This window comes from Branchiostoma belcheri, unplaced genomic scaffold, assembly GCF_001625305.1.
Source record: "Branchiostoma belcheri isolate BF01 breed outbred unplaced genomic scaffold, Haploidv18h27 scaffold41, whole genome shotgun sequence".
Lineage (NCBI taxonomy): Eukaryota > Metazoa > Chordata > Leptocardii > Amphioxiformes > Branchiostomatidae > Branchiostoma > Branchiostoma belcheri.
Genome location: NW_017804032.1, coordinates 1,825,136 through 1,850,797, shown reverse-complemented (window position 1 = coordinate 1,850,797; position 25,662 = coordinate 1,825,136). Strand labels below are relative to the sequence as shown.

Genomic DNA, 25,662 nt, shown 5'->3' with positions numbered 1-25,662 from the left:
AGCTTAAAATATATGATCTATCTAAATTCTAATGATATTTTCTTTTTTTGTGTGTGTGTGAAGTTTTGTGATATGATCTGAATTTACCAAGATGTTAAAGAAAACAGTGAGTCAGTGATATACAGTCATGTACATGTACATGTAAGTACATTCGTACCACAATGGTATGATGTTGAGCTGTTTTCTATTTGTAAAGCTTGTTAGAAAGTAATGTTATCTCTCTGTGTCTGTGGTTTCAGTGTGATTATGTAGTAATGACAGAGCATTGTTTAGTCTCTTCAGTGTCTCCTGCTGTCCTAATGTGGTCATCATTTCTGCCACACTGGGTCCAACCTGTGTGGAGAGGGCAGAGTTCAAGACCATGTTTGAGATATTTTTGTTGTTTTATGATGAATGCTTTGAATAAAACACATAAATTACACATAAACTAAAGAAAACCTGAATGTGTATGATTCATTGTTTGAAATTCATCTTCAAAAATAACACATCAGACTATAATAGTACAACACGTCTGCAGAACGTGCTGCACCTACACAAAATCCATAACGTATTATGCATGGATTGTATTCAAGTATTTTAGGATGATATTCTGTTTATATTTATCCAATGTACATGTATGTAGTATCAGAAAAGATATTGACTGCAACAGGCAAATTCTGATGCAATGTTGACCAAACATCTATGAAAAACATTTTAAAAATCTGTCTTCTGCACATGTGCAGTACATTCTGTCGACATGATTATAGTACAACACTACTCATGCAAGACCACACACGATACATACCTGTCTGCCTGATAACACAAATCTCAGCATCTTCATCAGGGTACTGTATTTGACTGCCTGGTGGGCCTTGGACACATCTCTCAATTTAGGTCCCACTCCCTCCAAGGTAAACTGGTCTGTGGACATGTCCTGTAATGCATTCTGGACTGTTCTGAGAATTGGGCTTGCATGGCTACTGATCATGACCAGTTCCTGTGCAGTAATATCTGGCTGGTCCCACAGATATTGAAAGTCAGCTGAGACTAAATCACTAAGTAGCGTGAAGTGACCCTGAAATGGAAAGGAAGAAAACACCTTTGAAAACTGACTAAAAATCAATGACTACAATGCCCTCATCTGATAAAGGAATTCCATATACATAAAAATTGTGATGAAAAAAATAAAACAATTGACTCTCACCATTCTTGTTTCCAAAACCTTCAAAATGTATTCGTCTGGTAGGACAGAGATGTCGGAAAATCTTGAGGAGAATGTACAGAGAAGAATTAATATCTTCATTCTTCACAGTAAAGGAATGTATATCAAAAAGATATTGATTGTACTTGACTATTAGGCACACTGACTTAAATACATGGATGACATCTGGGCATGTGTTAATACCTTGACCTTGCATAGCCTACCAAACTCTTGCTTTTTTAAATTATTACTCAAACAAATTCATATATATGATGGTAACCAATCCTTCTTAATCTGTTCTGGCACTTTGCTACATAATGTAGCCCAACACCACATGGTGTCTGCTACAGCACCAGGCCCAGGTCATTGACAACATTTGTTTGAAGAAAAAGATGAAGAAACAGAGCAAGAACAATATGTTTTCCTTCATCAAAGGCAAACATACCGGAACACTGTTGATCACCTTTTGCCATACTGCTGCACAATACATTCCCTCAGGCTCCATATTGTCTGAGTCTGTCCGTCGTGTGTCCTGAACATCCTGGTGAGGTGTTCTCTCTGGAACTCCTGTAGTCTGTCCCAGTCCAGCCGGGCAGGGTGCTCAACAACTCGGGCTAGGGAAAACTAAAAAAGTGCAAACAGGAGTTATTCCACACTATTATTACCTCCATAAAAAATGTGATTACAAACTACCGGGTATAGAAAATAAAGTCAGAAAACTTCTAATACCTCAGCCACCATGTCCTCTAGTGTTCTAACTTGCTTGTTGTCCTGGAAACCTGCCCCACAGAATGTGATAAAATTCAACACTGCCTGTGGCAAGTAGCCCTTCTCCTGAGGAAAATAAAAATTGATGATCATTATGAAAATATTTTAAGACAGATAGACATACAAAAATACAAATATTATAGTAATTAAAACTAGAACAAAAATTCCTAGAGTTTCAGACATCCAGGATGTATTGAACTTACCCGAAAGTGGTTGGCAAAGATGTCTCCCTGTCGTTTAGAAAGTTTTGTACCGTCTCTGCAGTGCAACAAGTTCAATGAACATCAGAAACATTTTACTTGTGTACTCAAATAAATCAAACAAAATCCTGAATTATGAGTTTTGGTTTTTGCCAACAAAGCAGTAGTTATGCTTGCCTACCCTGTTCCACAAAACACTTTCCAAAACAGGCAGCATCAACATTACAACTCACAGAGAAACATTCAAAGTAACAATTTGCGAACCAACCAACAACACAATATATACAATCATGTACATGCAGCAGCACACAAATAAAAGTAAGGAAAGTTTCTGTACTTGTTAACCAGAAGGGGTAGGTGTGCAAACTGTGGAGGAGTCCAGCCAAAGGCTCGGTACAGCATCAGGTGTTTTCCTGTGGAGATCAGCCATTCCTGGAGGAGAAGGAGGCACAAATAAATTTTTGTGTAAAGGTAAAGTTAAAGCAAGTAACATGTGGCTTTGCTACGGCTCACATGTATTTAGCCAAGCCACACTGGGTCACCTCTACCCTTTTGTTAGGGACGTCCTGTTGGATGGGACGTAAAGCCGGAAGTGCAGGCACACCTCTAACACATTTTTAAATCTTAAAAGATCTAACATTATACCAAAAAAGAGCAAGGTTCCATGTGATGAGTGGATCATACTTTACAGTCTGGTCTTGAGCAGCTATATATGTACTTACTGTACAAAACTTACCATGTAGGTGTGTTTACCAAATCAAAGAAACAATCCAAACCTGTCCCCTGAGTACATGGGAGATCTGCATTAGGTGGTCATCTACTACGTTAGCCAGGTGGTAGGTGGGGAAACCATCCCCCTTCAGAATCACCTGGGCAGACACAAAACAGACGAGATTGTATATCAAGCCAGTTCCTAAAAGTTGTTAGCCTAGATGCCAGCCTTTTTAGCTTGGTTGTTTCCCTGCCAAAGAGACTACAAAAAGGGAACTCACCATAAATTTTCGGTCGATCTCAAGGTTTCAATGACATCAACGAAAAATTTATGGTGAGTTCCCTTTTGGTGTTGGAACTAAGCTCAAACTGTACAAAAACGATGAAGTTTTCACATAGTTTTTAGTTGTTGACTTACAGGGTCCCCTTCTATACTGGCCACATCATGTCTGGTCACCCCAAACACCAGGTCAGTAAAGGGCTGGGCCTTGTCCTCCAGCTAGGGAAAAACAGCAGAACATTTGGTTAACAATTTTGGTCATCTACAAGAGCAAACGCAGGCAATTACAGTTGCATTGAAAAGTCTGTCACATCTTAAAGCGAAAGACCTTTCCAAAACATATGGTGCATAATTATAAGATGGTGCCCATCACTTCAATAGCCCTTGGGCTGCACAGCATTGTGAAATCGCTACAGCAGGGGGCTGGTCCACTAACAATGTGCTCAATTACCACAATTCCTAATTGTTGAGTGCTAAGCAGAGAAAGCAGTATATACCATTTTGAAGTCTTTGGTATGACTCAACCAGGGATCGAAAACACGAACTTAACCATATGCAAAGCCAATACTCTATTCCATTATCCATTGAGTATTATAAAAAAAGTCTACCAAAGTAATTCCCTCAATTTTCTAGCATTCAATAGATTTGTTGGATCCTTGTGTCTCTAGTACATGTAGTAACTGATATGATTACAATTAAACTTATTTCAATATTTTTGGCCTTTGAACCCCAAATCTTGTTTGCAAAAGGTGATTCATTAGACTGGTTAGTTTCTACCAGTCCCGCACACACTGGGGTAATATGGGGTTGAAAGGGCCCAAAACTGAAATTACTTTATTTGTCCTTTAATCAAACTTCTTCACCTTAAACCTGATGACATGTGGAATGCCATCCTCCAGCCGCCTCCTACATTCCTCCTGAGACAGCTGTCTGCACCTGTTGTCATAGCGAGGCACCTCCTTCCTCCTGGCAGCCTCCTTACGTAACAGCTCCAGGCGGTGGGGGGTACAGAAACAGTGGTAGGCCGCACCTCTCTAAGGACATGTTACAATGCAAAGGAACACTAACTCATTTTTTCTCAGTGTCACTATGAAACCATGGTAACAGGACAGACATCTAAAATGTTCAAAATGCATCAATATCAACTAATATAGCATGAATCTATATATGTATATACTGACCTCAATGAGTTCATGTGCCTTTTCCTTGTAGATGTGAACCCTTTCAGACTGTAAAAAAACAAGTTGTCGTGTGTATATCCTAATAAAGAATATATTACTTGAAATGTAATCAAACAGGGCACTCTTAATAGCCAACCACTCTAAAAAGTCAAATAGATTTAAAAGAAAGGATATATAAGAGGATATATAAAAAAAACATACCTGACGATAAGGTCCATATTTTCCACTCTTGGTTGGTCCTACAATAAGGACAGAACTATCCGTCATTTGTATTTATCATGTTCAAACAGACTGACAGTCATCTTTGACTGCATTTAGTAGGACTACAAAGAGAACAGTTGCATGTACTCAATACTACTAATAGTATAATACTTTTCCCAGTTTACAGCACAGTTCACACACACTTTCACTATCCAGTTTATTGTCTGTTCCCTGTGCTTCGATGGTTAGAGGATGTGCTTGCATACAGATGCTGAGACAAAACTCACCTTCATCAGGCTCCAGCCCCGCCCACTTCAGCATCTCCTCCAGACTCTCTTCAGAACCTGGTACCAACCTGGTCTGGGGAAGAGAAAGGACTCATTACCAATACCTTCATATATGTACACATGGGAATACAACTTAATTACATGTAAGAAAGAAAGAAAGTAGGAAGGAGGAAAGGCTCTAGTGCACAGAACTACAACCTTGTCACAGCCTCATTACTCTGACCTACTGGCAGATTTTCAAAGTGAAATAACAGAAGCATAACAGAATATTTGCACTGTTGACAGGATCTTCCTGTCAATAACAGAATATTTTGCAATGGTGACAGGATCATCCTGTCAATAGTACAACATAGCCTCTTATTGACAGGATCATCCTGTCAATTTTTTTTTATAGTACAACATAGCCTCTTATTGACAGGATGATCCCGCCAATAGCCATTGTCTTCTAAATACACTACCCTGATACCTACCCTATCTGTATCCTCTATCCTCAGTATGAAGCTCCCATTGTGAGCCTTGGTAAACAGGAAGTTATAGAGAGCTGTCCGCAAGCCACCCAGGTGTAGCATACCAGTCGGGCTCGGGGCAAATCTGACCCGCACATCTGGACTTGACTGTAGTACATGACTACAGCACAACTGTCTGACTGGGTGGGGTCCAAGGGAGCTGTACCGTGGTATCTTCAGCAGCAACCGCATAATTTGTCCTCCTTTGATCTTGCTCAAGTGTCACACAAGTCTACTAGTCTCAAAATATCGCTCTTGATCAAGCAAGTCTGAGAGAATTCACCGAAATGTTTCAATATAAAGAACCATCTATAACACACAAAAGGAACACCTGTTTGACATAATTAAAAGGGAATCATACAACTTTCTGTCATAAAATATCACTTAATTTTAGAAGGTAAACACGTTGACACAGACCCAAAAGTTCCAACCATGTGTGGTTCCTTGAGAATCATTTTGCAGCATGCCGTAAAATGAATATGTCGTAAAATGTATCTTTTCTATCAATGGGTGGAAACTACTGGAAAGTACAATGTACATCATTTGAAATGCTTGTGAAATATGAATTACAAGTTCTAAACTTATGCTAAACACTAAATGTGTTATTATTTTCGAAAACTCGAGAGAAATTGTATATTATAGAATTAAAAAGCAGTAACAGATCTCCCCTATATCCTAGTAGACCATTCCATACTTTACCGTAAAACGGGTTGGTACAGAGGTCAGAAGGTCAAGCGGTGGCGAAGGAAAAAGAACAGAGAAAAGATGGTAAAAATTCTGCTTTTATAAGTCCTGTTGACGCAAATTATACCCGTAGATTACTAAAAACTAGTGTACATACCTATACGGCTTTGTAGACGCTTTATGTAAAAGGTGTAGCCCTTGCGTAAGCTGAATTAGGTCTGACTCAACTTGGGTGACGAAATTTCTGGAAGCGAACGAAAGAGCCGACCGAACCTCGTGCGAGCACGCAGTACTGTCCTGTGGTGTTGGAAACCTTGAAACATGGCACAGGATTACCCAAATGCACCACGAAAGCAGCAGGATTTCATTAATAGTCAGAGACCTGTAAGTAAAGGGTAACGATGTTGTGTAAAGAAATGCATCAAGGTAAAAGGAGGGGGAGGGGGGCATGTTGTGTAACATGTACATGCATATGTACCATTTAAAATTTTGACAAAGTAATACTGATCATATATTTCATGATATGCTGTTTTCGACTGACTACAATTTTGTTGATGTGTTTTTCATGTACAGGCGAGTACAATGATAGTGGTGGGTCTGGGTGTAGCTGCAGCAGCATTTACAGGTAATAGTACAATTTCTTACATCAGAATATGAATAAATGCACAATAAATATGTGGTATATGTCATACAAGGGAGGCATATCCATGTTGTCATGATTCCACAGTGGAGAGTCAATGCACAAAATGCAGAAATAATTATAAGACCAACAAAGTTTCACGATTTACAGTACTACCAGGATGTTTTCAGGAATCTGGACTATTAAACAAGTGCATGATATGTGAGAAAATAGACTTTGGTGGAAAGCTACATGTAAATGCACAAGTGGCTACTACAGTTGATGATACTGTTATGATATATTATATTTCATGTTTATACTTGCAGCTCGAGCAGCGATTCGGTGGTCCAAGCCAATCATGGAGAGTGCCAAGAAGTTTGAAAAGTCCATACCGGTTAGTAACAACTAAGTCTGTTATGATTAAAAGTCTGTATGGTATGTGTGACTTTTTGTTGGTTTTATTAAACAGTGATGTGAAAATTACAAATGTTTACAGACCATTTGTCCATTTCAGCTGTTGAACAGTCACTACTACAGAGGAGGGTTTGAACCAAAGATGACCAAGAGAGAGGCAGCACTTGTATTAGGAGTCAGGTAAGTCATGTCCGCATGGTTTTCACACTCTAGACTGCTACTTGCCCTATCTGGCTCAAATTCATGGTACCAGTTCCCTGGGTTTGCCCGCGCATCTGGACACAACTGGAAAAGAGTTGTTTCGTCTTTTAAAACAAAACTGGCAGCCCTATGTATGAGGAAGCTTATGTTGTGAAACTTCTACACACAAAGAAAACCAGCACACTCCTAGATAAATAGTGTGAATGCTTGGTTGAATATGGAAGCCATAGTGAAGCTGCATTGCACCACTAACTTATAGCAGCTAAAGAAAAAGCATCATACCTTGTCATGAGTTGTTTTGTCAGTTTGGAAGTAGCCTACAAGAAATCAAAATCTTGAATCAACAGATCTTTCTGTATCACTTTAGCAATAAACCAACTGCGTGACTTTTGTTTGCGAGTCAAATTACAATATCGAAAGGCCTAGAAACAATGGTAGAAAAGTGATCAATAACAGTGTTTGGTTTTGTTTCCAGTCCATCTGCTAACATGAAGAAGATGCGAGAAGCACACAGGAGAATCATGCTGCTCAACCACCCAGACAGAGGTGAGACTATGTGGAAGTTTGATCATATTATTACATGCTAATGGCATGTCGGACGAGTCAAACCATTGTCAACTCTGATAAACCTAACTCTAACAAGTGCCAATGGAGTTGGTCCCAAAGCTAACTCAAACCCTGTTGATAGTGTTGGTCCCAGTTGACGATGGTCAGATTGGTCCTGATACATGTTCATCTAGCCTCTACCAGGCTTGAGGAGGCGGCTGGAAAGAGTAGAAATCGGCCAAAATAGAGAGATAAGCATGCCAAGGGAGTTTGGCCATTGAGAGAACAGTTTGCCGCCGCCGTCAAGCCTGGTAGATGCTAATGTTCATCTACATGTACCTGCTTATCACACTTTTTAGAATAATTGAAAAATTGCTGACTTAATCTTATCACTATCAGTCAGGAAAGTTTGCAGATTCTTTTCAAGGTCAAGTTAACAAGTTGAAATTTGGAAAGGAAAATATGTTGATGATATACTGATAAATGGCATAGCAGTGATTAGTACAGCAGACACGAGATCAAGAGGTTACAGGTTCTATTCCTGGCAAGATGTATCTTTACGCAACTTTCATTACTCTACCCAGGAGTAAAAAGTAATTATTACCTGACGTTTGTGAGGTAAAAGGTTGTGGAAGGAGAGAGATGGGCTCCGCCTTCCAGTACCAACACACTACCCCTACAGCCTAAAAAGGGACAACCTTTACCTTTATCTTTAGCTAAGTATGCTGACAATAATGAGTATGTTCTACTTTTCCCTGAATTTCAGGTGGATCACCTTACCTTGCTGCAAAGATAAATGAGGCAAAGGATATGTTAGAGGGAGGAGGTACCAAGAGCCCACTACGGTGATGCAACCACAAGACTTCCTACATGTAATAACACACAGGGATGATCTTCCATGGCATTTCTACAGATCTCATTCAGACATGAACACTGTACATTTCAGATCTGTATCATGTACCTTATGTATGTTCTTTGAATTGTGTAAAGGCGCACACAAACTGAACACATATGGTATTACAAAAAACTTCATAAGTTTGACACTGTGCAACATTGTATGGCTAAACACTAGCCAGTCTGATGTTGTGAAAGATTGTGTAAACAGCACACATTGTAGGATAATGTTAGACTCAGAAAATGACCCTCACCAATGGAAAATACATCCTTCTACATGTATATCTGTACAATTTTAATCTTGAATCGCTTGCTTACATTTCATGTGAATGGAGGAAAAGTTCATATTTTGATGGCTTTGGAAGGCAGAAAAATTATTTGTACATATTCAAGACCTTAATACAGATGAATGGACCACCTTCATACATGTTACAAATAAAATTTGTCTTTTTGTGACCTGTTTCATTCAATAGTCATTTGTATTAAAACTATAGAGGCCAACAACTTCCTTTTTTGATTCAGAGTACTATGGAAGTATTGTTTTGGGTGGCTGAGTTCTGGGCTTGTCTCTCTATCTTTAATACCTAGTTGCTTTGGTTGCATGGTGGGTGCGAGGTGCAAGATGATTTTGATTTGATAGGAAGGTTGATCCTGCTGAAGGTGACCCAGTGCACGCACCGGTTTAGGTAGAAATGGACAGAAAAACATGACTAAATTAAAGAGGACAGAAACGGTAGAGAATAAAAGCTAGTGACAATTCAAAGTCTAATAATACATATACATATGCATGTATATACATAACGTGGGCGTAGGTTACGCTCCAGTTGAGCCGAACAAAGACGTACATTGTACGGTCCACAAGTTACAGGTGCCTAGAAGGCCACACAAGTTCCGCTTCCAAAATTTCCTGAAACTTGCTACTTTTGTTTTCACACCGTCCATGGTAGACATTATGTGTACAGATCGCGAGAGAGACGGTTCTGACCCATAGTACATGTTCTCTGAAAGAATGACAAACCTTTTCCACGTAGTGATTTTGTCAAATATTTTGTGTATTTCAGATAAAAGCTACATGTAGCAACCTTCAATATGACACTGCAGAACGCGGATTAAGTGAACTGATGCGTCTCCTTGTTCTCAAACAACCCGAGGGGATACAGAACTCCAGTGTTTTCACTTCCCTTGCCAACCCCTTTGAGGGAGATAGACAAAGTATCAACTTTCAGGAAATTGAAATAGGGAAGTTTCGGGACCGACTATCGTAGCTATATGTGCTTCTGTGCTGTTTTTAGCAGTCTCAGTTGATTTTTAGTAAAGGGTCTCGCTCCAAAATGTCTGGATACACGGTCGTCAGAGTTGTGATGACATGTTTACTATGTATGTCAAGTTGCTGCAGCCAGGAATTCTTCAATGTGTCTATTTATGAGAACGCCACTATCGGGACAGGGATTTTGGACATCCAACCACTAAAGACGGCTCCGTCGGTCAAAGAAGGTGGGTGGACGGTAGAAGGCGATCCGTACAGGCGATTCCAAATCCGCGGAGGTACGCTGTTTGTGAAGAACCCTTTGGATTACGGAGTGCAGAGTGAGTACGTTCTAAACGTCACACGTGATCAGTACGAAGAGAGGGTGATCATTTGGGTACAAGTTGTGGACGTGCCTGGCTATCCTCCTGTCTTTAACACTAGCTGTGACATACAAGCCAGAGACACCCAAAGTGAAACATTTGCACAGTTAACTGTTACAGAGAAAGCACAGAGATTTCGGAGAATTTATTACGGTAACAAAAGGATTGGCGAATATTTTCGTGTTGATATCGGGAATAGCAAGTGCGAAATAAAAGCTGCATGGGCTTTACATACCAGATGGCAAACACAAATAGCTTCAGAAGTGTTGGAAAACCCTGAAGTTTGGGAAAGTTCTACCTGTGCACGTCAGTTACAATCGGCATCAATAATTACCTTGGTGAATCAAAAAACAAACTTAACGGAGATCGCACAACCTATTTTTGGGCCATCAACTAATAATCTATTCTCCCAGACCTGGATGTCCGACCCCAAAGTTGAATTTATTGCTTTATTCCATATACCTTTTATACCAGACTCAAACGGCTCTATCAAACATGCCTGCAACATTAGAATCTCAGAATACTTAGGACTAACAGAATACTTTTTGAAAGACATGTACACTACTATAACATTTGAGGGAACGTTGCAACTGCTGCCCTGCCCAATGCATAGATATGGTCCTGTATGTAAGAGTCAGTGTACGTGTAAAAACGGTGCCAGTTGTCACAGGTTCAACGGGGCCTGCAAGTGTCCACCAGGCTGGCAGGGGGTCATCTGTGACATACCAAAACAGGAACTGTCCATCATCTCCACGCCCAGAAATTCAGATGAACTGTACATCACGAGATCTGTCACCCTTCAATGTCAAGAACACCACGCCAATATTATAATGATGAAGTGGTCGTTTCAACCAGAGAAACAGAGTGGCACCTTTAAGCCTAGGCCTTTGCATGTGAAAAACGGACGAAAATTGACAATAGTGAATCTTCAGCCTGAAAACAATGGTATGTACATCTGCCAAGCGCACACATCAGAGGAAAATGCTATGAGTGCAAACTTCACCCTTAATGTATCTTCCTGCCCACCCAATCATCATGGGTGGAGGTGCAACGAGACTTGCAACTGTCTGCATGGCGCTTACTGTGACCGATGGGACGGCTGTGTTTGTCCGAAAGGTTGGAGAGGAAACAGATGTGAACATCTCTGTGAACCGGGGTTGTTCGGACTGAAATGTAAGAGAAGTTGTGCCTGTAAGAATGGGGCCTATTGTAGTCCTAGTGACGGAACATGTAACTGCACGGCAGGTTGGAGAGGAACGACGTGTAGCCAGCCATGCGAGAAGGGGAAGTTCGGACACAACTGCCAATCTGACTGCACCTGCAAGAACAATGCCAGCTGTCATCACGTGGACGGCAGCTGCACCTGTGTCTCCCCATGGTCAGGATCGAACTGTGATGTCATCAAGCAGCTGGATCTTCAATCATCTGCTCTCATTAGTGTTTCTCTTGTTTTAGGCTTCTTTGCTTTTTTGGCCATCGTAGCATGTAAGAATAAATGGCAGTTTATTTCTGTGTATAAATGTAACCCTGTAGAGGAACATGCTCTCTGTGAGTTGAGGAAAATGGAAGAAGACCTGGCAGAGAAGTTACGCCCGGGATGGCTGCAGCGCTGGCAAATCGACAGCAGTAGGCTGACATTAGGAGATACAATAGGAATGGGTGCCTTCGGTCTGGTCACACAAGCCAACCTAAGGTTAGCCAATGGGCAACGAACTGTTGCTGCCAAGATGGTCCGTTTCAAGGACAAACTGTGCTACAAGGACTTTTATAGAGAAACTGCGATACTTACAGTCATACATGAGGAAAATGGATACAACCCTGGAAAATCTAACATCATCCAACTGTTTGGATTCAACACCAAGTCGAATCCAAAGTTCTTGCTACTTGAGTACGCCAGTAAAGGAAACCTCTTGAACCTCTTAAGACAACAGGAAAGAGAAGTTCCCACTGTCTTACTTGCTGTATTTTGCCATTGACATTACACAGGCCCTCAGTCACCTGAAACGTCTACGGATTTCCCACCGCGACGTGGCCGCTCGTAACGTTCTAATCACCCAACAGAATATCGCCAAACTTGCCGATTTCGGACTAGCTCGCGACGTTTACACTACGGCACAATACATTCCCGTCAATCGCCAAGGCGAGGAACAACGTCTGCCGTTAAAATGGATGGCGATCGAGTCCCTCCTACATCTTCAGTTCTCGTGCGAGAGCGACCTGTGGTCCTTCGGTGTGCTTCTGTGGGAGATTGTAACAGGTGGGACGGACCCCATGTACGGCAACACACAACATCCGACCTGTCAGCAGCTGGTGACGATACTACAGCAGTGGATCCGTCTGGACATGCCGGCAGAGTGTCCTCCAGACCTGTACGCCATCATGAAGTCATGTTGGAGGGTTGACCCAACAGCAAGGCCGAAACCGGATGTGCTGAGAGAAAAACTGGTTCGTGAACAAGAAAAACTGAACCCACACCAAGTATGCATTGAGAGGATAACAACTGTATGATTCTTCATGTATAGTAAAATGCTTTCAGGTTTTCTTAATATTATACGTACAAACACGATTTTAGCGTTCATCTAGAAGTTGATGCCTGACCTGTATATAGATGATGAAGAATGTGGACACAGAAATACAATAGTTTGATGCCGTTTATTTCCACGACACATGCATCACTCAATCGTATGAACGTTAATTAAATAACATAGGATATTAGATCAGTTTGCTCATATGTGACGTATTGCATCTCTTAGTTAATTGCCATGATTACAGTTTATAGTTTGATATACAGTTTACAGTTTGATATAGAGGAAGAACTATATCAACTACATCTAAAACTGAATGTCTTTCAAGAGGTCTAGATAATGGGATGAATCTAAGGTTGAAGCCCAGACCAAAGAAGTTTTGGCAAGAAACATAAAATTAAGCAAAGTTGTAGGTAGCCAAGGGGCTATTAAATCACACCTCACATTAGTAACGTAGATATACTACCTTATTGAGCAACGTAGTGTATGCAATCTTTAATGTCTCCCTCACATGTACACCCACTCACTTCATGTATGTAAATTATCACTTGTTCACTTGCAATTAGCCCACGGGCAAGAATTGTCAAATAAACTTACTATTAACCGAATTAGGAACAGCATGATTGTTGTGATGGTTCAAGGATTGTCGATACTAAATGATGGTCAGGGAGCAGATTTTCAAAGATAAAGAAAATGGAAATTTGTTAAGCCCTTCTGATTCAATCAACAAGAAGAGCCAAAGCACATACAATAATCAGCCCCAATACTTCCCCAATTCAATGTTCCGCAAAGTTTATAATTACCTTCCTCCAAAGGCCTGTAAGGGGGAAACCCAGAATGAACTATATATCACCTGGGGCACTTACGGATGACAAAAATACCTTGGATTTCTACAGTTCCTTACTTGTGTGCTTACTGCCTGAAAAACGCACGAGACTATCAAGATAATGTACGATTTGACAGAAATGGTCTCTCCTACTGCATAAAAACATTGACCTTCATAATTGGTAACATTAATCATACAGTGCGAAAACCAGAGTAGCACGTTTCAAGAAATGTAAAAAGCGTAACTTATGTTACCTCCTGATCCCAGTTACTATGAGTAACTCGAGGACCACCTTTGTTCGACTTGACCCAAGTGTAACCTACCCCCAAGCTATTTTGCCTTGAATTGTCACCATGTTTTAACTGGCTACCATTTCTGTCTTCCGCTTGAATGTGAACAATTGCAACAGGTCCTGTACTTTACAGCTCAGATACTTTAACTAATGCTTGTTTCATTGTCCTAATTTCTAAACCACGCAATCATATATGCCATGTGTATAGCATTTTCATTTCAGGAATTAGAACGCCTCGTCCCTGAAACTAGCTACTTCCGTGTCTTTGTCTTCAAAATTCATTCCCAACCCGTCCTTTTAAAATAATGTCACATTTTGCATAACGACAACAATGCTGCTCCCACTGCTGTAAATAGTAAGTTTATTTGCAACTTCTTGCCCGTGGGCTAATTGCAAGTGAACAAGTGATAATATATACATGTATATTGATACAAGTGAGTGATTATATATGTTAAGACAAACAGGGGTTACACTACTATAGCAGTAAGGTTTATAGTAATATATATACGTGCGTATACCTTCCTTAACTTTTGCTATTTCATTTAATTTTTAATATTGACTTGTTTAGTCTGGTGACGTTCATCATATTTTCATGGCATCTGAGAGGGCATTAACTTAATTTACTCCTGTCAAATATAGGTGTTCTTTTATGTTGAATCATCAAAGATGTACATAAACAAAGACATGCAATTTAACAATACATCACATATTGCAATTGAGTCAACTGATCTCATGACCTATACAATATTAACGTGTTAGAGCGAGGCATGCGTAAGAATGATACATGTGTGGAGGAAATAAACGGCATAATACTATTATTTCTTTTCGATTAACAGTTGCTTCACCATCTATATACAGGTCAGGCATAATCTTCTAGATGGTCTCTGAAAATCAGCTTTGCATATTATAGAAAAACTGGAGAGCAGATTGCTATGCAAACAAGATCATACTGTTGTTATCGTCTCAATCAATACTTGGTGTGGATTCAGTTTTTCTTGTTCACGAACAAGTTTTTCTCTTAACACATCTGGCTTTGGCCTTGCTGTTGGGTCAACATTCCAACATGACTTCATGATGGCGTACAGGTCCGGAGGACACTCTGCCGGCATGTCCAGACGGATCCCCTGTTGTAGTATCGTCACCAGCTGCTGACAGGTCGGATGTTGTGTGTTACCGTACATGGGGTCTGTCCCACCTGTTACAATCTCCCACAGAAGCACACCGAAGGACCACAGGTCGCTCTCGCACGAGAACTGAAGATGTAGGAGGGACTCGATCGCCATCCATTTTAAGGGCAGACGTTGTTCCTCGCCTTGGCGATTGACAGGAATGTATTGTGCCGTAGTGTAAACGTCGCGAGCTAGTCCGAAATCGGCAAGTTTGGCGATATTGTGTTGGGTGATTAGAACGTTACGTGCGGCCACGTCACGGTGGGAAATCCGTAGACGTTTCAGGTGACTGAGGGCCTGTGTAATGTCAATAGCAAAATACAGCAAGTAAGACAGCAGGAGCTTCTCTTTCTGTTGTCTTAGGAAGTTCAAGAGGTTTCCTTTACTGGCGTATTCAAGTAGCAAAAACTTTGGATTCGACTTGGTGTTGAATCCAAACAGTTGGATGATGTTAGATTTTCCAGGGTTGTATCCATTTTCCTCATGTATCACTGTAAGTATCGCTGTTTCTCTGTAAAAGTCCTTGAAACACAGTTTGTCGTTGAAGCGGACCATCTTGGCAGCAACAGTTCGCTGTCCAATGGGTAACGTTAGGCTAGCTTGTGTGACCAGACCGAAGGCGCCCATCCCTATCATATCTCCTAATGTCAGCCGACTGCTGTCGATTTGCCAGCGCTGCAGCCATCCCGGGCATAACTTGTCTGCCAGGTCTTCTTCCATTTTCCTCAACTCACATAGAGCTTGTTCCTCTTCGGAATGATGTTTATACACAGAGATAAGCTTCCATTTTTTCTTATATGCTACAATGCCCATAAAGGTGATGAACACAAGAACAAAGGAAACACTAATGAAAGCAGATGATTGAAGATCTAGTTTCTCGATGACATCACAGTTCGATCCTGACCATGGGGAGACACAGGTGCAGCTGCCGTCCACGTGATGACAGCTGGCATTGTTCTTGCAGGTGCAGTCAGATTGGCAGTTGTGTCCGAACTTCCCCTTCTCGCATGGCTGGCTACAAGTCGTTCCTCTCCAACCTGCCGTGCAGTTACATGTTCCGTCACTAGGACTACAGTAGGCCCCATTCTTACAGGAACAACTGCTCTTACATTTCAGTCCGAACGACCCCGGTTCACAGGGCAGTTCACATCTGTCTCCTCTGAAACCTTTCGGGCAAACACAGCCGTCCCATCGGTCACAGTAAGCGCCATGCAGACAGTTGCAAGTCTCATTGCACCTCCACCCATGATGATTGGCTGGGCACGTAGTTACATTGAGTGTTAAGTTTGAACTCAGAACATTTCCTTCTGATGTGTTGGCTTGGCAGATGTACATACCATTGTTTTCAGGCTGAAGACTCACAAGTCGCAATTTTCGTCCGTCCTTCACATACAAAGGCCTAAAGGAGCCCTTCTGTGTCTCGGGTTGAAACGACCACTTCATCATTGTAATATTGACATGGTGTTCTTGACATTGCAGGGTGACAGATTTAGTTATGTACAATTCATCTGAGCTTCCGGGTGTGGAGATGATGGACAGTTCCTGTTTCGGTATGTCACAGATGACCCCCTGCCAGCCTGGTGGACACTTGCAGGCCCCGTTGAACCTGTGACAACTGGCACCGTTTTTACACGCACACTGACTCTTACAGAAAGGACCATATCTATGCGGAGGGCAGGGCAGCAACTGCAATTTTCCCTCAGCTTTTACAGATGTATCTTTTAAAAAGTCTTCTGCTAGTCCGAAGTATTCCGAAATTTTAACGTCGCAGGTATGTTTGATAGAGCCCTCTGAGTCTGGTAAAAAAGGCAATTTGAACTAGAAAGGCCGACATTTGCTTTGGAGCAAATACAGCAATGGCTTCACCACATTTTACGACATGGCAGGGAAAGAATGAGAAACACAAGGGAAAACAATGCTTTACATTGATATAACTATAGTATGAAGTAACATACAACTAAGACTACAACAGTTGGATAGCTATTCCCTACATTATTGGTTAGGATTTTTAATTGCATAATGCAAGCTGTTGATTTTCAAGAAAAAAAGAAGTGTTCATGCCCCGCATTCCAATGCTGGAGCAGGAAAGCTTGAAATACCTACCAAAACACTTGAATACAGACATACTGTCAGTATGGAATGGATCTGAGCAGGTATTAATTAAGTTAAGCCTGTTAAATTCCAACAGCCAATCAGCAAGGAGAATAGAGGAAAGCTGCATGCCTATTGGTTGATGCCCTGCATTCCATTGTGATGACTCATGCCCAAATGTGGTAACACTGCACACTAACTCAGTAATACATTTGCTATAACACAGCCAAAAAACTCAAATAAAACCATTCTAAAAGCCTGTATCACAAAAATTTAAAAAACGCCTAGGGGTATTTGCCCACTGTACCTCCATACCAAATTTCAGGACCTTAGGCCCTAAAATGAAGAAGCTGAATCCATTTAAAAAATGGCAGGAGAAGAAGGAGAAGGAGAAGGAGAAGAAACATCAGAAAAAGCAATATGGGTTCACCACCACTTCGTGGTGTGGTGAACCCATAATAAAGCAATGAATTCAACACTGGAGTCGGCCATCCAACTATGGGAGAGAAGATTTTCAGCTGATGCCGCAAATAGACGTTGTGCGGTATCTCTAATGTCTCTTTTATGATTTAGCAAAGTAATGAATGACGCCGACTGTAACTGCCGTCCACAGGTAGTATGTTCCCAACCGTTGTAATGTTTTATGATTCTGGAAGCTGCTGCTGTTTCATCCCTGGAATGAAAAGCTCGCGCACCTTTTATTTCACACATGCTATTCTCGATATCAACACGAAAATGTTTACCATTGCTTTCATTACCGTAACGAATGCTTTTATATCTCTTTACTTTGTCCGAAACAGTTAACTGTACAAATGTTTTCCCAAGCTGTGTGTCTTTCGTCGGTATGTCACAGCTAGTGTTAAAGGCAGGAGGATATCCAGGCACGTCCACAACTTGTACCCGAACGGTGACCCTACCTTTGTTCTGTTCAGGTGTAACATGTAGAACGTACTCACTCTGCACTCCATAATCCAAAGGGTTCTTCACAAACAGCGTACCTCCGCTGACTTGGAATCGCCTGTGTGGATCGTCTTCCACCGTCCACCCATCTTCTTTGACCGACAGAGCCGTCTTTGGTGGTTGGATGTCAAAAATCGCTGTCCCGATAGTGGCATTCTCGTAAACAGACACATTGAAGAATTCCTGGCTGCAGCAACTTGACATACATAGTAAACATGTCCACAATACTCGGACGAACGTGTGTCCAGACATTTTGGAGCGAGACCCTTCTCTCTTACTTACAATCAACTGGGACTGGGAAACAAGAAGTGAGGAAGCACCTATACTTAAGATGATCGGTCACTTTCTCATGTTCCTCAAAGTTTATAATTGGCTTCCTCGAAAGGGCCTGTAATTATAAGGGGGAATTATAAGGGGGAACCGTGTTTGAACTATATATCACCTCAGGCTCTTAAGACACAAAAGAAACGTCAGAGATTATTACAGGGCCCTTACCCGTGTGTTTACTGTCTAAAATACGCATTGATGTTTGACATTTTACAAAATCACTCCGGTAAAGGAGCCCTTATTTCCTAACGTTCTTGATAGAATGTGAATCGCTTCTCCTGCGATCTGAATACGGTGATAACATGATAACATCGATCCTATGATATGAAAACCAGAGTAGGGTGTTTGAAGAACTCTGGAAAGCGGAACTTGTGTGACCTCAGTAACTATGAGTAACTCGAGGACCGTCATTGTTCGGCTCAACTCAAGCGGAACCTACCCTCAAGATAGTTGGCCTTTAAGCGTCCGAATCTGCTCGCCAATGGTGATTGGCCAAACCTGAGGTGGGTCATCCAATCAGCAGACCCTGTCCAACGTGGTACGTTTTAATTATGCTAATTATGTGACATCATGTCCAGAAGGGTAGTCTTTTTTTGCAGAGAAGCGACTGAGACAGCGTGTGTACTAAAACTAGAAATAGGCTGTCACCCAGGCTAGGTGTGATCTCCATTGTGCACCTATCTACTTTCCAGTTTTCTATATACACATACAAGACATTTTTATCATATATGAGCCAAAATGAATAACTGTATGTGTATATAAATGATGAACCAAACTGGAGACAGAAAAAGAAGTCTTGTGTCATTTATTGCCTCCACACTTCCCCCAGGCTAACATATGCTTTGCTCTACCATACCACTCTAAACGTCAAAAAATTGTTTTACAATTTGTAATTAACATACCCTTGATTGCTTGTTCAAGTCACACAAGCTTTCCAAAAGCTCACACTGCCATACAGCAGTTACATCCTTACAAGATTTAGAATCAAGACATTTTGTAGCATGACAAATCAGCATTGTGTATCATAGATACTAGTAAAATCAATGTCCATATTGTATGGCAAAGAGCACACATCTTTGGAGAATCTTAGAGCAAACATAGAAGGGTAGCCTGGTGTCCAAACCTACTTTAACTACCCAGTAATCTTAAATTTTTCTGCAAATAGAGAGGACATAAGAGACTCTGCAGCTAAAATAAGTTTAGACACAAGGCTAATAAAGGGAAGCTATTGCTGAGGGTTGTCCTTAGTGTAGGCAGCCAGGTGGTGAGTGTTGACTCAGGCCTTCAGGTGTTTAGCATGGTGCTTGATATGGTCATCCATGAACGAGGCCATGAAGTAGTAGCTGTGGTCATAGCCCTGAAAGGAAGCAATATATTTCAGTAATGTATGAAGCATAGTAACTGTTATTATCTTCACGAAAATACCTAATATACAGTTTTTGGTATGTAACATCTAATAATATAATTCTAGGGCCAGGTCACTTACTATACATACCTGTACATGTATCTGAACACCCCCTCCCCCCAAGAACACCCACCCTGAGATTGAGTTTCAGCTGATTGACAAGGTTGTGACCTGGTATGCCCTAGGTAGTAGGATGTGATATATGCTAGGAATGTGTACTGTATGAAATATGGTGTACATGTAATTATGCCATGCAATCATATGCCATTGAGAAATAATCCATTTCATAATGTAATTTAATCAGGTATTTTCCAATGACCATACAAAACATTTCCAATACAACACAAAAATAAAACACTTTGCAGAAGTCTAAAATCTCTGATTTCTTGTAAGATTTGATAATCAGAAAAACATAACTGCCAGGTGTCCTACCTCCTGCATCCTCAGGACCACAGGAACCTTACTCTCCGCACAGGCGGCTACAAAGTTATCCGGCAGCAGCTGGCCAGCGGGCAGGAAGTTATCAGCTGTGCCCTGGGGGTTCAGACTGGTTGTTAGTAGATCATACAGAAGCATTTGTATCAAATGAATAGAGATGAACAGGGTATAGACTGTCCTGTTTAGGACAACAAACAAGGTACAATATTGCAAAGTAGCAGAAACATTTAAAAAATCCACCTCCTTACCTGATCAATGAGTATGTCCACTGGAGGACCTTGGTACTTCTTCACCAGCTCACTAGCATCATACTCCTGGAAATGGCAGAAAACAAAATGGCATTCAGAATTATGGATGCATTCTCTTTGAAGGAAGGGTAAAATCTTTACACTACTGCTATAGATTACATTGCAAACTTTAAAAAAATACATCCATGTACAGCATCAAGGACATTGAGCAAGAACAACTTCAGAAGCAGAACTTTATTGCAACACAATTGTAGCAAGTACAATGCTTGGCAACTTGTACATATATAGAAGTTGAACTATTGCTAATATCTAACATTTCTAAGAGACTAAGCTACTTTTATACACAAAAATTTGAAGACCTTGTACCTACACAAAAACATTTACTATAAGGTAAATTATTCATGTAGGTAATAACAGTGAAGACTCTCTAATTATGCTAATAATCTAACAACTCATAAACAATATATATATATAATTATCAAAATACATGTACATGATCTTTTCAACATAGGGTCTATATAAAACAGTGAGTTATATTTTTGAATGCAACTGTTTTTACCTTCCATGTCTCTTGGTTACTTCCCAGGTAGCCAGAAAAAGCCTTCTGTCCCCAGGGACAGGAGATGGGGTTACAGATGGGGGCAAAGGCTGACACTGACTGCAGGGGAGAAAAAAATCATATCATACCAAAGATGATACTTTTCAATAGATATGGCCTGTCCTTGGTGCTGAAAACCATCCAAAGAAAAAACCTGTAAAAGGTGCTGCTTGCCATTTACACACAAACACACCTGTCCTTGGTGCTGAACGCCATCCATATACAAACACACCTGTTCCTAGTGCTGAACATCATCCACATACTAACACATTTGTTCTTGGTGCTGAAAACCATCCACACACAAACACACCTGTCCTTGGTGCTGAACAAAATCCAAACACAAACACACCTGTCCCTCGTTCTGAACACCATCCATACACTAAAACACTTGTCCCTGGTTCTGAACACCATCCATACACTTACATACCTGTCCCTGGTGCTGAAAACCATCCATACACTACTACACCTGTCCTTGGTGCTGAACGCCATCCATAAACAAAAACACATGTCCCTGGTGCTGAATATCAGCCACATACAAACAAGCCTGTCCCTGGTGCTAAATATCATTCACACATAAATAAACCTGTCCCTGGTGCTGAACAACATCCACATACAAACACACCTGTCCCTGATTCTGAACACCATCCATACACTTAATGTTACATACCAGTCCCTGGTGCGGAATAATTTCTCATCTTTGATATCCTAGTATAGGCAAAGATACATCAAATACCAATACAATGATTCATACACACTTTAGCACAAAAATGTCATACAAACCCTGTATTTCCCTGGGTTCTTCAGGTAACAGATCAGAGCACCATGGCCACCCATGCTGTGGAGAAAACAACATTCAAAGTTAATGACTTTGAAAAAAAATAGTCATCTAAAACTACAAAATGTATAGATTAATTCCGAGCAGCACCAGTAACAGTAAACTACATAGCTCTAAAGTTCCAAGAGTCTGAAATCTCAAATTTCTTGTTTCTACTTCATCAAAAAAATCTGAATTCACTCTCCTCACCTGTGCCCAAAGACAGACTGCCTGTCAGAGTCCACTGGGAAGTTACTGTTCACCACTGATGGGAGCTGAAAGTAGAACAAACAATAGATACTGTGGACCCTTGAAACATAAGTGAAACAGTATACATGAAAAAGCAACAGTTACTGTATTATCGCAATACACAATACACTGCACTAACACATCAGTATTATCTACAAGTACAGGTACTAATGGCTTTTTCATTGTCCTGATCTATCGACTCAGAAAATGGCCTCAAAGCTGACAGTATTTCAAATCTTTGTATTTGTTCAATGCTGTTAGAATCAACCAAAAGAAGGCTGGATATATCATTCTAAACTACCAGTAATTAAGAACTGTTTCCGGAGCTTCTGTAAGCAAATACTGCATGGAACAACATAAGGCTACTAGTAGGCTAATTTTAGTACAGATAAATAGTTCTTGCATAAGGTATAAGTAACCATGTTTTGCTTATAAACGTAAGATTTTTTAACCTGCACTTTGAAAAGTAATGTTAGGCAATACAGTGATTGTGAGTGTAGGGTGAATGTTGGTTGGAGCCTCCTACACCCTACCTCTTCAGTAACATATGAATACATCCTGTAGTTGGTCTTCCACTTGTCTTCTGTGGCATTCACATAGAACCCTGCTCCTGTACCAAAGTCCCAGCCATCCTCCTCTCCCTCAATGTTGCAGCCACCTGGGAATGAGGTAAGTATCTATTAGTCAACTACAATGTACATATCCCAACACATAAAAACAGGTCACAGATGGAGTATGATCAGATTCTACTGGTAACATAAAGAAATAAATGAATGACAGAAAACATTATAGTTCCAGGGTAATTTTTCCTTTTGAGATATTTTTGTCATTGCTATTGCAAGTACTAGTAGCTGGTACTAGTATGTTACACCGAAGGGCAGTTGTACCGGCTATACAGATACAGATACTACAAAGTCTCTTTTTCGAGCAATTAGTTCAAAATAGGCACAAAGTTCATCTGTGTTGGTAGAAGTCATTATGAACAAGATTGAAAGTTGTAATTGCCAACACAAAAAATTTGGGTGAGTCCAATTTTTTGTGTTGGCAATTACAGTTCAATTTTGTTCAAAGGCTTCAGGTAATTAGATAATAAACAATGGTAGTATCCTCACGAGGGCTGGTGTCGGGAGCGATGATGATGATTCCGTGTTCGGCGGCCGCCCGCTGTGCACAGGCCTTGGTGACAAAGTTCTGCTCAGTACAGGTGAGACCAGACAGCCAGTACAGCACAGGGCACTTCCCTGACTCTGCCTGGGGAGGCAGGTACACACCGAAGTTCATCTTACACTTCAGCCAGGTGCTGTGGCAGGGAACAGAACACTTGTTTAAAACCTTTGATAACTTAATATGAATGCAAGCATATCAAACAAGAAATCTGAGATTTCAGATTTCTAGGAAGTGTTCTGGGCATCTATCCGAAGGTGAATGTATTGGAATGGAATTGCACATGATCTTGGGGCAATACTGGTACCCAGTTGAATTATATCATAGAATAGATTATTGCTCATATGACTGTATGACACAACTCCATCTGGTATTACAACATGTATTTATGTTTCATACCATGATTACACAGAACACATTTCTGGCCACCTCTTCACAGACATGCACCACATCCTAGCTACGAACCAGGGCATCGTGGGTCAAACCCTTTTAATCAGCTGAAACCCAACCTCTCCGCATCCACTTCTGATCCTTGCTGCCGAAGACAAAAACACCAAACAAACTCCCAATTGCTGCCCAAAACAATACTTCCATGCCAGAGGTAAACACAATGTTGCATAAAGGAATTCTCATACGATACTGGATACTACACGTAACATTTACATATGGTACAAAGATCAAACTAACCTCTCGTGGGAGAACACCTTCTGAAAACCACCAAACATCTTGTTGCTGGAGACTTCGGAGACTGCCATCTTGACTGCTGCACAGGTGGACAAATACAAGAGGAAACTTCAGTACTGCACTGTCAGAGCTCGAATTACATACAATATACCATCTGCATATGCAGGTTTAATAGTGCAGGTAAAATGTGCAGTTATTTCTGATGTCTACCCGCACCGGTCCATATCAGGGGTTTATATTATGAACGTGGCTATATACACACCCGGTGTGTATATAAAATCTATTTGTCTTTTATATACACACTCGGTGTGTATATAAAATCTATTTGTCTTTTATATACATAACCGGAAAGTTGATAGGGCAGACATTCGAATGATCTGTCGCCGGTGGGTTATCCAGAGTCACCAAAGGGACCGGGGCGAACCCCGGGTTGGTCTTGGTCTGATAAATGCACGCCAGACCGTGAGGTCGGCGCTTCTTCCGCATGTATTAGCTCTAGAATTACCACAGTTATCCATGTAGGATGTGACGATCAAAGGAACCATAACTGATTTAATGAGCCATTCGCAGTTTCACTGAGACAGTTTAAACTTGCACGCGCATGGCTTAATCTTTGAGACAAGCATATGACTACTGGCAGGATCAACCAGGTAGCGAGGACGCCAGGGGCGGGCGCTGACCGGTCTCGCCGCCGCCGCTGGGAGCGGAGGGTCCCGGGCCCCGCGCAAGCGGGGCGGTCCGCTCTCCACTCGACCGTCAGCACAGAGACGAGCGGCCGCACCGCCAGGGCGGTCGGATCTCTGACCGCCGAGTCCCTGTGTTTTCGAACTTCGGTGGGGATTTCCGTGTTGTTTTTTGATTTTCATCATCGACTAAGATAAACTTGAAGACCGAGGTTTAAACTTGGTGCCCCTGAATCCTCAAACACTCACAAAAACCCAGGTTTTGGGCCTATCAAGGAGGCTAGTATTTCGGTGTGTATATAAAATCTATTTGTCTTTTATATACACACCCGGTGTATATAGCCACGGCGTTATATTATATACACTTTTTGTATATACTCAGTACATGAACATGTGAATGTGGATTCTTATTTGCTGCATTGGCTGTCACCAATTAAACAGTATAAATAAATTATATTGACAATGATTTATGAATATTTTTCGTAGGGATGTATTGCCTTTGGTATACGATCCATACTTCCCAAATTCTGAGTGGTGCAGGTAAAATTTATCTGGTACCCTAAAAGCTAAACACGATCTTTGTGCTACCATGACACCCTGACACACCCCCTAACCCCCCTCCCCTCCATAATTCCCACGTGCCTGATTCCTTGGTTACAAACATAGAGTCTCTAAACTTGGTAAATGTCATTCCTCAAATCATGATATACTATTGACTACATTTAACCATCCTTAAACACCGAATAAAAACCTACGAAACGTCAAAACTTACTTTTCCAGAACTGTGCACGCATGGAGGCCAAAGGTCACAGTAAGGCACCTGCGCAGTGTAGGAGAAAGTTGAAATGGACTTTTCGGCTTTCAAAAATTATTTTCTTACTTCTTATG

The 25,662-nt window shown here is 41.1% G+C and overlaps 5 protein-coding genes across 6 annotated transcripts; 2 read left to right on the top strand and 3 right to left on the bottom strand.

Moving 5' to 3' along the window:
- Positions 1-115: 115 nt before the first annotated feature.
- Positions 116-5,762, bottom strand: LOC109477852 (probable glutamate--tRNA ligase, mitochondrial). The gene is made up of 14 exons (XM_019779281.1): positions 5,279-5,762; positions 4,809-4,881; positions 4,522-4,559; positions 4,321-4,368; positions 4,003-4,173; positions 3,278-3,358; positions 2,925-3,017; positions 2,486-2,580; positions 2,152-2,206; positions 1,910-2,014; positions 1,644-1,804; positions 1,184-1,244; positions 785-1,054; positions 116-333 (listed from the first exon to the last, which is right to left on the bottom strand). The coding sequence occupies exons 1-14, from the start codon at positions 5,504-5,506 to the stop codon at positions 214-216; spliced, it is 1,599 nt and encodes a 532-aa protein (XP_019634840.1). The 5' UTR covers positions 5,507-5,762; the 3' UTR covers positions 116-213.
- Positions 5,763-6,010: 248 nt separating this feature from the next.
- LOC109477851 (mitochondrial import inner membrane translocase subunit TIM14-like) lies at positions 6,011-9,128 on the top strand. Of its 2 annotated transcripts, none has more exons than XM_019779280.1 (6): positions 6,011-6,082; positions 6,572-6,623; positions 6,944-7,011; positions 7,132-7,211; positions 7,708-7,778; positions 8,545-9,128. In XM_019779280.1, exons 1-6 carry the CDS (start codon positions 6,080-6,082, stop codon positions 8,625-8,627), a joined length of 357 nt encoding a protein of 118 aa, XP_019634839.1. In that variant the 5' UTR covers positions 6,011-6,079; the 3' UTR covers positions 8,628-9,128. The 2 variants fall into 2 exon arrangements, with proteins under 2 accessions (XP_019634839.1, XP_019634838.1); XM_019779279.1 differs by lacking the exon at positions 6,011-6,082 and adding an exon at positions 6,269-6,382.
- Positions 9,129-9,737: 609 nt separating this feature from the next.
- LOC109477847 lies at positions 9,738-13,469 on the top strand. Its single transcript, XM_019779268.1, is given in 2 exon segments — positions 9,738-12,235; positions 12,237-13,469. Coding segments are annotated over 2 exon segments (2,805 nt in total). The 5' UTR covers positions 9,738-10,003; the 3' UTR covers positions 12,810-13,469.
- An 838-nt stretch (positions 13,470-14,307) lies between these two features.
- LOC109477751 (proto-oncogene tyrosine-protein kinase receptor Ret-like) lies at positions 14,308-17,996 on the bottom strand. Its single transcript, XM_019779099.1, has 2 exons — positions 17,664-17,996; positions 14,308-16,931 (listed from the first exon to the last, which is right to left on the bottom strand). The coding sequence occupies exons 1-2, from the start codon at positions 17,913-17,915 to the stop codon at positions 14,889-14,891; spliced, it is 2,295 nt and encodes a 764-aa protein (XP_019634658.1). The 5' UTR covers positions 17,916-17,996; the 3' UTR covers positions 14,308-14,888.
- A 1,293-nt stretch (positions 17,997-19,289) lies between these two features.
- Positions 19,290-25,625, bottom strand: LOC109477908 (S-formylglutathione hydrolase-like). Its single transcript, XM_019779373.1, has 10 exons — positions 25,547-25,625; positions 24,095-24,170; positions 23,356-23,543; positions 22,777-22,901; positions 22,205-22,269; positions 21,961-22,015; positions 21,142-21,240; positions 20,583-20,648; positions 20,329-20,430; positions 19,290-19,848 (listed from the first exon to the last, which is right to left on the bottom strand). The coding sequence occupies exons 1-10, from the start codon at positions 25,566-25,568 to the stop codon at positions 19,768-19,770; spliced, it is 879 nt and encodes a 292-aa protein (XP_019634932.1). The 5' UTR covers positions 25,569-25,625; the 3' UTR covers positions 19,290-19,767.
- Positions 25,626-25,662: the final 37 nt, after the last annotated feature.